Source organism: Peromyscus leucopus, chromosome X, assembly GCF_004664715.2.
Source record: "Peromyscus leucopus breed LL Stock chromosome X, UCI_PerLeu_2.1, whole genome shotgun sequence".
NCBI classification, from domain to species: Eukaryota; Metazoa; Chordata; class Mammalia; order Rodentia; family Cricetidae; genus Peromyscus; species Peromyscus leucopus.
In genome coordinates, this window is record NC_051083.1 from 64,681,306 (window position 1) to 64,694,127 (window position 12,822).

Below are 12,822 nucleotides of genomic sequence, written 5' to 3' on the forward strand. Positions count from 1 at the left end.
GCCCTAGGATAGCATTTTTCTGCTCAAATTCTGATTCAGTCCAAGTCACCAAGCCTCAACATACTGATTTTTCTTTCATCAAGCAAAAAAAAAAAAAAATTACTGTAAATATCAGTGTGGATAATTGGCAGAATCTTGTCTGCAGGGAAATATAACACTAAATATGATGTTTTATAACACTAAATATGTTTTACAGTAAATAATAGAAAAATGTTATGTACTTTTTGCACTATGTTCTGTTTAATAAGAGCATTATTTTATCAAGTTGCAGTAAGATTGTTGATACTTATGGGAGACCTGCCCTTTCCTGAACAGAAATGGAGGAGGAGTGGATTGGGGAGGTGGGAACAGAGAAGGGATGGGAGGAGAGGAGGGAGGGGAAACTGGCTGGGATGTAAACTACATAAATAATTTTTTAAGAGCATTGTTTTAAAATTAGCACAAAATACTTCCACCTATTTTATAGATTGCTTCTAAAGGTTATTACAGTATGTAAATGTATATAGACAGAAGGTAGAAGAATTAAAAACCAGCATCTTCACATATAATTATTATTATAAAATTGTTGTCATTGTTATTTGTACAATTTTTGCAGACAACTGTGCCTTGCTCATTTATGTTGACTATTTTGACATTTTTAGAATATGAACTGAATTCATCATTTGTCTCAGCACTCTCTGTTGCTTTAACATCTTTAAACATAGTTCCAGCAATCCATAAGGCAGAATTGAAAGAACTGGTATTTCCTGCCTAAAATACGTGCAATATCCAGGGTTCTGCAAGTGAATCTAGTAGACCTTTAACCTGAACATGACTTTGTTCTTTGGGAGCTCTAGGTTGGCAAAGTTGCATATAAGTACATTTGAAAAACATGCCATTTTCTGACACATCAAGAAACAAGTGAGTACTTCAAAATACAATTCCAATTTCTTCTAGCATAAAAGTCCCTTCACTGCTGAGGTGCAGTCTAACTTCCTGGCCTTTCTACCATCCATAGTCTTCCCTAACTATGTATGAACCTACTTATGATTTCTGGGTGTGTGGCTCTTATTTTTAGATTTCTGTGTTGTTCTCAGTGTGAAATATTTTGTAACTGTTGTGTGTGCTGCTTATAGGCTTCAAAGTCATTTTATTTGGACATGTTCTGTTCAGTGTGCCCTGACCCATTTATGAGAATTGATTTTTCTTTCCATGTTTCCATTATACTTCCCACATTATTAATTTACAGTTTAAAGTATAAAAAAATGTAGTTATTTCTCTCTCTCATTAGTTGGTATCCTTGAGAATAAATTGTCTTATTGTTTAATATTTCATATTGTATAATCAATTTAATTATAAAAATAAACATTTCCACATGGTTCAAACGTTGTTTTGGAATGGATTTGTGGGATCTATCTTCATTTCTTCCTCTCTTGCTATCTTTTTGGACAAGAGATATCATCCTGGGAACAACCAGATACCCCAGTGTTGGTTCTAGGTGACTTCTAACTCCTGCTCTGTTATTGTAGCCATTCCTTATTTCAGAAGATTGTACCATGGTCAGTGTTGCCTACACACCCACTGGCAGATTGCTCTGGCAATGTACAATTGACAAGAGTCACCACAAGGAGACACACAATGGTGGGTCAGTTTAAGGAGAAAGGGAATCATACTGTTGGGCATTCGGGTTAGTCAATCTCATTAATAGAAACATAGACATCCTTCCTAAGGCTAGAGTTCCTTTTTTAAATGCTCATAGCATTCAGACTAAGCTGGATTCTAAGGTAGCACTTTTGATTCGTAACTACTTTATAAGTTCTACGATCTAACTTTTACTTCAAATTAGATTAAACTCCTATTATTAACTGTTGCCATCAAATAAATAGAGCAGGCTCCAGAACATTTTAAATACTATTTAAGAAATTCCGGGGGGGGGGGGCTATGTAACCAATGTTTTAACCAAGATACTCATGGTTGTTGGAAGCATGTTAAATCAAAACCAAGCATGGTAGCACATACGTGTAAACTGAGCACTCTAGAGGCTGAGGCAGAAAAATCACAAGTTCCGGGTAAGTTTGACCTATTATAGCAAAACCCTATCTTAAAAAGCTATAATCCAAAGCTAATACTAACAAAACCTGAAGGATTATCAAAATGAAATTATAACATTTATGAAATGATTATAATTTCAAATAATGTGAGTCTCTGTACCTATTGCTCTCATTTCTTGTTCTGTTTCTCTCACTCTACCTCCTCCCCTGTAAGTCCCATTTATAGACACCAAAAACTGTTTAAGTGGCTAGAGGCACTTTATTATGAATTTATACCGTGACTGACAATCAACATGGATAAGTAAAACCATGCATTTGGTACCCATTTTGAAAGTTCTTCCAAAGCCTACCCTTCTCTCACAGCACTAACTGTAAGTTCTATATAATACTCAGTGGAAACTGGCTGTACAACAATTGAAAAGCTGGCTGCCATATTAAATAATCAAAGCTGGTAAGTGTTACCTCAAAGATGGTTCTTACTGAAAACATATTAGATCCTATGGAAAACTCTAACATCTCTGCTGTTAGGAGATTTTTCTATTCAAATGATCAACTAATTCCTTAAAGCTATTAGAAAATCTACCGGGCCCACTAAACCTAATAGCAATAAAACATTGACACATACTTGAAGGGCATTTCTCATCAATGTTACTTTTTTTGTGGTGCTGGGGATCAAATTCCCTCACACTAGGCAAGTGTTCTACTACTGAGCCACATCCCAGTTCTGATATGAGTGTTTTTGAGGGATCCTAAAATAACATAGTGGAAATAGTAATGATCTCACAATGTGCAAAGACTTTTTATTCAGGACTTACTACAGCAAAGAGACAACCACTGTCACTTTTGTTTTAGCAGAGACTCAATGACAGGTAGAGGAGTGAGAAAATTTTATAGTGGGAAAGGGCAAGCTTCTGGTATGTACAGGTTGGCAGCCATTACATTGGGGAAACTGCAGACCAGCTAACTAGAAATGGGACATCCTATGTGATTTCTCAGAGTTGTGTCTGTGAATATCTCTTGTTGGACCTAAGTTAGAAGCATAGACAAAAATTATGGAAGTTGTTAATTATTAATCAATTCCTGGCCATTAGGGCTGATTGTTACAGAAGTTACTCTTTAGCTTCCTAGATCGTTACTAATGTTAGCAAAATGACATCATCCAAGGTCTGATTTGAAGGAGGTGGGTTTCCAGAGCTGTTTATCTTAGACAAAAGTGTCATTTTTCTGAGAAGGTTGCTAAAAGCTGTAGATTATAATTCTACTTTCATTTATGGTCCAACAATTACCAATTTGTGTTTTCTATCTCTCAGTAGACATCTCACACACAGCAATGAGAACAAAAGTATTCAAGCTGACCTGGGAAGAAATTTGTTGGTGTTCTGGTACTGCTGCACCCCCAGGCAGCAATCTTTAAGGCTGTTAAAATTATATAAATGAACTCTCCAGAAAAGTTTCCTTGTGAGTGGATATGATAGAGCAGGTGGTCCTTCACTGAAATATAGCCACATCATGAGAAGAAGGGACAGAAACAGACCAAACATATGATACAGTTAGTGTTTATTTCTGAAGTAACGTGGCCACCTCTGATGATCCCATATGTGACTATTCCATAGAACACAGTATAATTTTGTGTGTGACTATCAAATTGACAACTGTATTTCTTTTTTTTTTTTTTTTTTTTTTTTTTTGGTTTTTCGAGACAGGGTTTCTCTGTGTAGCTTTGCGCCATTTCCTGGAACTCACTTGGTAGCCCAGGCTGGCCTCGAACTCACAGAGATCCGCCTGCCTCTGCCTCCCAAGTGCTGGGATTAAAGGCGTGCGCCACCACCGCCCGGCGACAACTGTATTTAAATTGCCAAGAATTCAGGTGAAATCTATTGCAGGCCCATGGAAGCACCCTTTTTTGTGTGCTTGACAATCATCAGGAAACGAGTTCTAGTACACACCAATATGAACAAGAAAGAACACTCAACGTCCCAAATCTACATGTGTCTTCAGCTGCAGAAGTGATTAGATGGTATACTTAACTGCATTCTGGGCTTGCTTCTGGCCAGCCTGATTTTAGTACAGATTGCAGCAGAATCCATCTCTTCTGGAAAGTCCCCCTGCCCCCCCCCCAAGCCTCACTTAGGAAGATGAGCCTGCTCTCCAAGCCATGGGACATTCACCACTTGATTCACAGGCTATTCAGACACAACTATTGGGGTAATGGTGTGCTAGGCCCATAGCCAATTCTGTGGAACCATGTACTGAATGCAAGGTGGATAGCATAAAATCTTGTTGGGAAAATGGCATCATATGATTCTACTGAAACCAGTTGGCATTGCACTAAGCCACACAAAATTATCTTCACAGGAACATACAGAATACTGGCAGCATAGGTTACCATGTAGGTCTATAAGGAAACCAAATGATTCCCTCTATCCATTAATTCCCTCTCCTTGCAATCCTGGGCTATGTTTCCTGCACTTGACTGTGGCTCAAAATTCCAGTTGCTTTTTAGTAACTAATAGAAAGGTCCCCAAAGACTTACCTCCCTAAACCATGCTAATTGCAGTTTTCCAAATCTAACAATGAGGTTTCCTAATGGCCTCCATGGTGCTAACTGCTCTAGGATCACTAATTTTGGATGTGGCTGGAATAGTACAATTGCAGGACCCCACAAAAGAGATTATATTTTTCTGTATTGGTAAGGGTTGGGACTGTGCACAGTGAAATTGTCTAGGTAGCTACAGGTTTCCTAATTAGAACTAAATCTCAGCCCTTTGACCTTTTGGAGAAGGGGCAGGGTCTTATAGCTGGCAGGAATATAAGAATTATTGGAGGCTTCAATAGAGAAAATGACAGAGGAGACAAGGGAAGGGATGAGAGCTTCAGCCTTCCACGCAGCACGCATATTTTTCCTCATAAACGGTTTTGAGGGAGATACAAATCCTAAGGATACTAACTACCAATTTTGAAAATGTATTAAATACCTGACACAGGAGTAGAAACCCTCTAATAGGTACCCTGACTCTGAGAGATAGCTAGTGTTACCTCCATTTTTATTCTCTGCCCATCTGCTTCGAGCTCCTTGTTTCACCCTACCAAAGCCTCCCTCCAGTCATTGCGCAGTTTTGGTGCAGAATCACCAGGTCCACTTTCCGCAGACCCACGGGAGGGGCTGGGCGGGGCGGGGTCGTCTTGCCGCAGAGCCCAACTGCGCCTGCGCGGACTGCGGCAGAAGGCGGGGTGTGAGAGGCGAGTATTCTGAGACGCGTTCTCTGTTGGCTAGAACCTTCCTTCTTTCCCACCACCTCTAATTTCGGCTCCTGTGACTTGCTTGGAACTTTGGGTCTGGCAGCATCAGCAGCATTACTGCTAGCAGCAGTTCTGTGCAGAGGCGCCTCCACACCTCGCGTCCTCTCCTGCGAGCTCGCGGGCCTGTCGGTGTCAGCTTCCACACGCCGGTTGACAGGACCATGTCGCTGGTAAGCCAGAATTCGCGCCGCCGCCGCGGTGGAAGGGGCAATTCGCGCAACAGCAAAGGGAAAGGTCTCCCTGCTGCCGTGCCAGGCCCAGACGTCCCTAAGGATCCCAGCGATCCTCAGATCCTCCAGGGCCTCTGCGCCTCTGAGGGCCCAGGCACCTCCGTGATGCCCACCCCCCGGGAGGGCCCAAACACCTCGGTGTCACCCACCGCCTCTGCGGGCTCAAGCGCCTCCGGGCAGCTCCTCATCTCTAAGGGGTTGAACACCTCCGAGCTGCCCATCTCCGGGGAGGGTCCTGGCACCTCCCGGCCTCCTGCAGTCTCCGCGGGGCTGAACACCGCTATGTCAATCACCGCTGCAGAGGGCCCGAGCACCTCTGTGCCGCCCACTGCTCCTAAGGGCTCAAAGGCCTCTGAGCATCCTGATGTCTCTGAAGGGCTGAATATCTCCAAGCAGCCCCGCTCCGATGAGGGCCCTGGCGTGCAGCCCACCCTGGGTGAGGGCCTGGGAACCTCAGTGCCGCCCACCTTCTCCGAGGAATCGGGCATTTCCGTGCCGCTTCCCTCTGGCAAGGGCCTGAGCGCCTCCGTGTCGCCCACCGTCTCGGAGGGACCGGGCATCAACTTGCCCTCCCCCGCTAGTGAGGCCCTGAGCACTTCGGTGCCGCCCACTGCCTCTGATGGACTGGGCATCAACCTGCTGCCCACCCCTGCTGAGGGCCCGAGCACCTCCGTGCTGCTCTCGGTTTTGGAGGAACCCGACATCTCCGCGTCGCCCCCCTCCGCGGAGGGACTGAGCATCTCCATGCCGCCCCCCTCCGGTGAGGTCCAGAGCACCTGGGTGCCGCCCACCATCTTGGAGGGCTCTCGCGTCAAAGCGCCGCCCACCTCCAAAAAGGGACTGCGCATCTCGGTGCCACCCGCAGCCCCTGAGAGCCTTAGCACCTCAGCCAAGGGCCGGGGCACATCCCGGCGATCCATGGCTGCTGAGGGCTTCAGCATCTCGGCGGCGTCCTGCGCGGCGGAGGGATCTGCCACCCGCGGGCTGCTTCCCTGCATCGAGGGCCCGAGCACCTCCGGGCTGCACATCCTGGAGGAGGACCAGTGCACCTCCCGGCTGCACATCCTGGGGGAGGGGCCGAGCACCTCGCAGATGCCCCTAGGTGCCGAGGGCCTTAGCGCTTCCGGAATGTCCACTGCCGCTGACAACCCTGAAGCACCGTTGAGCTGCGGTGCTTCCGTGGGCATAGACTTATGCAAGTGCGCCTCCCTTGCTCTGCAAAAGGACTCTGGTCCCGTTGTACGCCCGAAGCGTTCCGAAGGCTTCCTGGATTTCCAGGTCCTGAGAGACAGTGAGAATTCCAACTCCATTACCATTATGGGCCTTGGCACCGCCCACGTTGCCCTCACGCTGAAGCCTCAGGATCCTATGGAGCAAAATGTGGCAGAATTGTTGCAGTTTCTGCTGGTGAAGGATCAGACCAAGTACCCCATTAAGGAATCTGAAATGAGGCAATTCATTGTTAAAGAATATCGCAACCAGTTCCCTGAGATCCTCAGACGAGCAGCAGCCCACCTGGAGTGCATTTTTAGGTTTGAACTGAAGGAGCTAGATACCGAGGAGCACACCTACATCCTGCTCAACAAACTGGGACCTGTGCCCTTTGAAGGCTTAGAAGACATCCCAAATGGGCCAAAGATGGGCCTCCTGATGATGATCCTGGGACAGATATTCCTAAATGGCAACCAAGCCAGGGAAGCTGATATTTGGGAGATGCTCTGGAGATTCGGAGTGCAGCGTGAAAGAAGGCTTTCCGTCTTTGGGAACCCGAAGAGACTGCTGTCTGTAGAGTTCGTGTGGCAGCGTTACTTAGACTACAGGCCGATCACTGACTGTGTACCAGTCGAGTACGAGTTTTACTGGGGCCCACGATCCCACCTTGAAACCACCAAGATGAAGATTCTGAAGTTCATGGCTAAGATCTATAACAAAGATCCTATGGACTGGCCAGCACAATACAATGAAGCGCTGGAAGAAGATGCTAACAGAGTTGGTGGTGATTGGCGGGCTGTTCCTCACTTTAGGAGGCCCTTTTTTGAGGAAGTTTCTCCAGAGCTACTGGCTCCTGATTCAGATGCTCCTGGCTGCTCCTCAAAATATTCTCCCCATTCATGGCCTGAGTCAAGATTGGAGAGCAAGTCAAGGAAACTGGTCCAGTTATTTCTGCTGATGGACTCAACTAAGCTGCCTATACCAAAGAAAGGAATTCTGTATTACATTGGTCGAGAGTGTAGCAAAGTGTTCCCTGACCTCCTGAATCGTGCTGCTCGCACCCTAAACAATGTGTATGGCACAGAGCTAGTGGTCCTTGATCCCAGGAACCACTCCTACACCCTGTACAACCGAAGAGAAATGGAAGATATTGAAGAGATTGTGGACAGTCCAAACAGGCCCGGCAACAATTTCTTAATGCAAGTCCTAAGCTTCATCTTTATAATGGGCAACCATGCAAGAGAGTCTGCAGTCTGGGCCTTTCTGAGGGGCTTGGGAGTGCAAAATGGGAGAAAGCATGTGATTACCTGTAGGTATTTGAGTCAGCGCTACCTGGACAGTTTGCGGGTTCCTGACAGTGATCCAGTGCAGTATGATTTCGTGTGGGGCCCTAGAGCCCGCTTGGAAACCTCCAAGATGAAAGCCCTGCGATATGTGGCCCGAATCCACAGAAAGGAGCCACAGGACTGGCCAGATCAGTACAGGGAGGCCCTGGAAGATGAGGCCAATAGAGCTGAAGCGCACCGGCCATTGGTCGTTCGCAACTTGCGATAGATGAATGTGTGAGCAGTCAGCGAGGCCTTGTATGGCCAGGCCTAGAGTCCTGGTTCTCATGTACTGGGGTTGGGGGTGGGGGGTGGGGAACGTATTGTATTTGATGTTTGTGTTCCAGTTCCATTTGTGTATTTTCGTGTTTAGTTCTTGTTTGGTATCTTGAAAAGTTTCAATTGTTTTAATAATACTGTCCAGTAATGTAAATGTGATTGACCACTTGCTGTCTTTGTTGTACTTTACTATAAGAGTTTTGATAGTGTTATAAAATGTTTTGAGACTCTTTCCATCTTGTTGCATTGTCTGAAAGATAATATATAGCATATAGCTATAGATATAGGCTTTTCCTTGAAAGCTTGAAAACAATCATCGTTAAAGTGATCTAGCTTCAGATATTAAACAAACAAATATACAACAACTGACAAAGCACTAAGTTGTGGCTGGCTTCCCTCTCTGTCTGCTATTGTGTAAAGAATACTAATGTCTACCTGTATTTGCTTTGCTGTGCTAAAGTGTATTGAAAAATAAAGGTGTAATAAATCAAACAACGTTAATGCACTAATTTATTCAATAAATATTTATTAAATTCCTCTCATATAATGGGGACAGTAGTATATTCTGGTTATAGTATGAGAGACATATACAAGATATAGCACCTTCTCTAGAACTCAAGGACCAGAAGTTTTATTATGAAATAAGCTATATAGTACACTAAGTAGAGAATTCTATGGGTCTTAAGAGGAGGTACATCAATCTAATTCCTGAATCCAAATAGTCCATAGTTAACATGATGGGGTGGGAGGAAAAGATTGGGTTCTTGATACAACATGAGGTAAATAAATTCAAATCTGAATTTCAGTCTTCAGTGAATATCGGTGTGGATTGAAGTCAGTCATCTGAAGGTAAGAGGTTTCACAAGTCATGAGCTGTCTCATTAAAGTAATTGAGTCATGGGGCTGGATAGTCCAGTGGTTAAGAGTACTTAATGCTCTTCCAGAGGACTTAAGCTTGGTTCCCCGCACCCACTTTGGGCAACTCACAACTGCCTGTAACTCCATCTCCAGGAGATCCTTCTGCCCCTGGCAGGCACCCACACATGTGGCAGACACTCACACAAAGATATACACATGCACAAAAATAAAAATAAAAAATTAATGAAAAAGATATATGATTCTGTGAGCTGAAGCTGTAGCTCAGGGTGTCTGTACAAGGCCCTGGGTTCTATCCCAAGCATCACATAAACCTGATATGGTGAATCAAACCTATATTCCTGGCACTCAGGAAGTAGAGCCAGGAGGGACAGAAATTCAAGGTTATTGTGAGCTACATAGAGAGCTCAAGGCCAGCCTGGGATCCATAAGGACTTGTCTTAAATAATTTAAAAAAATGTTTGAATTATCTTCCTCTGAGTTATACTGTTGTTTTAACATGCATCCACCAAGGTTCAGGGACTGTCAAAGGAGGAAGGGAACATGGAAAGAATTTTAAGAGCTGGATGGTGGGGAAGAGTGCTGTGAAATGCAAAGTTCTAGCTTGGCATGGCTATTGTTCTCATGAACTCACACCAACTATGGTTACCCTCACAAGACAGCCAAAATTCTCAAGTGATGGGGAGCAGTGCTCTCTAGGCTCCACCTTTTCTTAGGAGCTACCTAATGGCAGTTGATAGCTGCTGTGGGAGGGAAAATACTTCTTTTTTAAATGTGGGCCATTGGTAGATTTTTCCATACTCTATTAGGTGGCCCCACACCCATGCACACAAGGGAAGCACAAATTAGACTTAGTAGGTTATAAAAAAAAGAGGACATAAATTTGGGAGGGGGCATGTTGGGGAGGACTTGGAGGGAGTTGGAGTAAAAATGGGGAGGGGGTGGATATGATCATGGTTCATTGTGTATATTATGATATTCTCAAGAAGAAAGAAAAAAGTAACATTTTTTTTAAAAAGGGGGGTAGAGAAATGGCTCAGAAGCATTTGCTACTCTTCTAGAGGATCCAGTTTCTCAGCACCCATACCAAGCAACTCACTGCCACCTGGAACTCCAGCTTCAGGGATCCTACACCCTCTTCTGGATTCCACAGGTACCTGCCCACACGTGCCATACACACAAACACATGTGCATGTGTGCAATGTGCTTACACATAATTAAAAGTAAACATTTAAATACGTAAATAAATAAATGCATGTATAAATAATCTCTTAACTCATAGTGATATACACAGCACAGTTTTTGAGCCCATTTAACATAGTCTCCATGGGTTCCCTGTCATTCTGTTTATATAGTCGTCATTCAGGTAAACAAGCTAAAGGAGTGGCCCGCATACAGAAAATTGATTTTTCTAGCAAAGGTAAAATAGCCATACTTGAACAATATGGTGATTTTAAAATTTTCTGCTGAGGTATGTTATAGTCCATTGGCAAAATCTAAGTCAAATAGCCAACCTTATTGTCAACAGAAGGAGAGTACTTCTTCCAAGGAAGGATATGTAGTGATTAGCCTAACAAAGAAGCTACACATATTTTGAATAAAAGAACAATTTAGTCGACCATATAAGAATTTAGTATTTGTTGTGAGATGGAAAGCTATTAGAAGATTTTCATGTGAGGAATGGAAGGTTTGGAGTTAGTCTTGACAGAATTATGTTGGGTCTTGTACTGAAAAACTAAGGGGTCAAGGAAAACAGAGCTTCTAATTTTAGGATAGCATTTCTTTCCTAATTCTTTTATGAACATATATTTTTTAAGGAAAATTGAACTAGTATAGTTAGTCAGGCAGCCTAGTTTTTAAAAATAAAATACACAAGAAAACAGTCTCCATTGTATGAAGATGTTAAAAGAATTAAGGCATAGTGATTAAGTGGTCTAGAGTTTTAGTGCCTGGTATAAAATCATGGTCTTCCTCATAATCAGCTATGGGACATTGAATAAGTTACTTAACACTTTTGCATTTCAGTAACCCTGTTGTAAAATGGGCATAATGATTTTGCCTGGCCCATAATTTTGTAATAACTAAATATAACATGTAAAATACAACAGGACTAGATATAGTTAGCAATACATAGATGATGTTGCAGGTTGATTTCTCCAGGAATTAAACTGAGAAGTGGAAATTTCCCTGAAAATGTTCTTGGGGAGTGTGTTGAGGTTCAATACCTGTGAGAAAGCAAAGAAAGCTATAATCTGCAGAAGTGGACTAGTGATAGTTGCAGCAAATAGATTAGTTGATTTAACCAGCAAGTTTCAAGTCAGGGTGATCCTACAGAATTGTCCCAAATTAGGAAAAAGGGACTAAATTTTTATATTTCCATAGTGCTGCTCAGTATCCTGTCTTCTGGTAAAGAGCCTTGTCTGTGGATAAGTTAATTCTTTCCAGACAAGAGTGATCTGTGAAGTATAAACCCGGTAAGTGTCAACAGCCTCCAGTGCTGGAGGAATAAGCACTTCAACCCTGTAGAACTGAGGCGTCTGGGTGGTACATAGAACATTCCCTAAAGTTGTTGCTTCATTCCCTTTACCACCACCCACTCTGTAATTCCTCTTCTTATCACTACTGTTGTCATCAAAAGGGATTAGACAACTTTTCATTGTTCTGCATGGGTGTTTTTCATCCACATCAATGAACCATTTTACTTTTGGCATGCCCTTCTTGAAAGAAAGGCTCTGATAATATATCTTTTACTGATTAAGTTCTGTATCAGTTTTCCATGTTTCTTAGCAGAAGTGTGTCTTTTGGAGTAACATATATTTATTGTACAAAATATTGGATTTCATTATGACATTCTCATGCATATATATCATGTACTTTGATCTTTATTACCTCATCACACCCTCTTGTTCTTTCTCCCCCATCTCACTGGTCCTGTTCCTCTTTTAAATCATCCTCCTGCTTTCAAGTCTTACTTTATTTATACTTAAATTATGAATATGGAAGAAAACATGAGATATTTGTTTTTCTGGGCCTGGCTATTTTGCTTAACATGATGATCTTCAGTTCCACCCATTTTCCTGTCATAATATAATTTTGGTTTTTTTATGGTTACGTTGTGTATATATACCACATTTCTTTATCTAACCATCTATTGGTGGACACCTAGACCCACTGTATAACTTGGAGATTGTGAATAGAGCCACAGTAAATATGGATGAGCAGGCATCTCAGTGCCAAGCCAACTTGGAATCCTGAATATAAGTACCTAGGAATACAACTGGATAACAAGGTAACTTTAATTTTACTTTCTTGGGAAATATCCGTAATGATTTCTGTAGTAACTGCACTGATTTTTATTTCCATAAGTGGTGTATAGGGGGTGCTTTTCCCCTGCATCCTCACCAGTGTTTGTTGTTTATTTTGATTATAGCCAGTCTGACCAGGGTAAGATGGATCAGAATGTACTTTTGATGAACATTTCTCTGATAGTTAAGGATGTTGAGTAATTTTGTATGTGTGTGTGTGTGTATATATACATCTGTCTGTCTGTAACTCCAGGCTATCTAATGC

At 42.9% G+C, this 12,822-nt stretch overlaps 1 protein-coding gene across 1 annotated transcript; it reads left to right on the plus strand.

The window, feature by feature from the left end:
* The first annotated feature begins 5,227 nt into the window (after window positions 1-5,227).
* Window positions 5,228-8,879, plus strand: Magee1 (MAGE family member E1). The gene has a single exon (XM_028863407.2). The coding sequence runs from the start codon at window positions 5,492-5,494 to the stop codon at window positions 8,324-8,326; it is 2,835 nt and encodes a 944-aa protein (XP_028719240.1). The 5' UTR covers window positions 5,228-5,491; the 3' UTR covers window positions 8,327-8,879.
* The last annotated feature ends 3,943 nt before the right edge of the window (window positions 8,880-12,822 follow it).

Coding starts and splice junctions, on each gene's coding strand:
- Magee1 (XM_028863407.2), top strand. CDS start 5,492: ATGTCGCTGGTAAGCCAGAATTCGCGCCGCCGCCGCGGTGGAAGGGGC.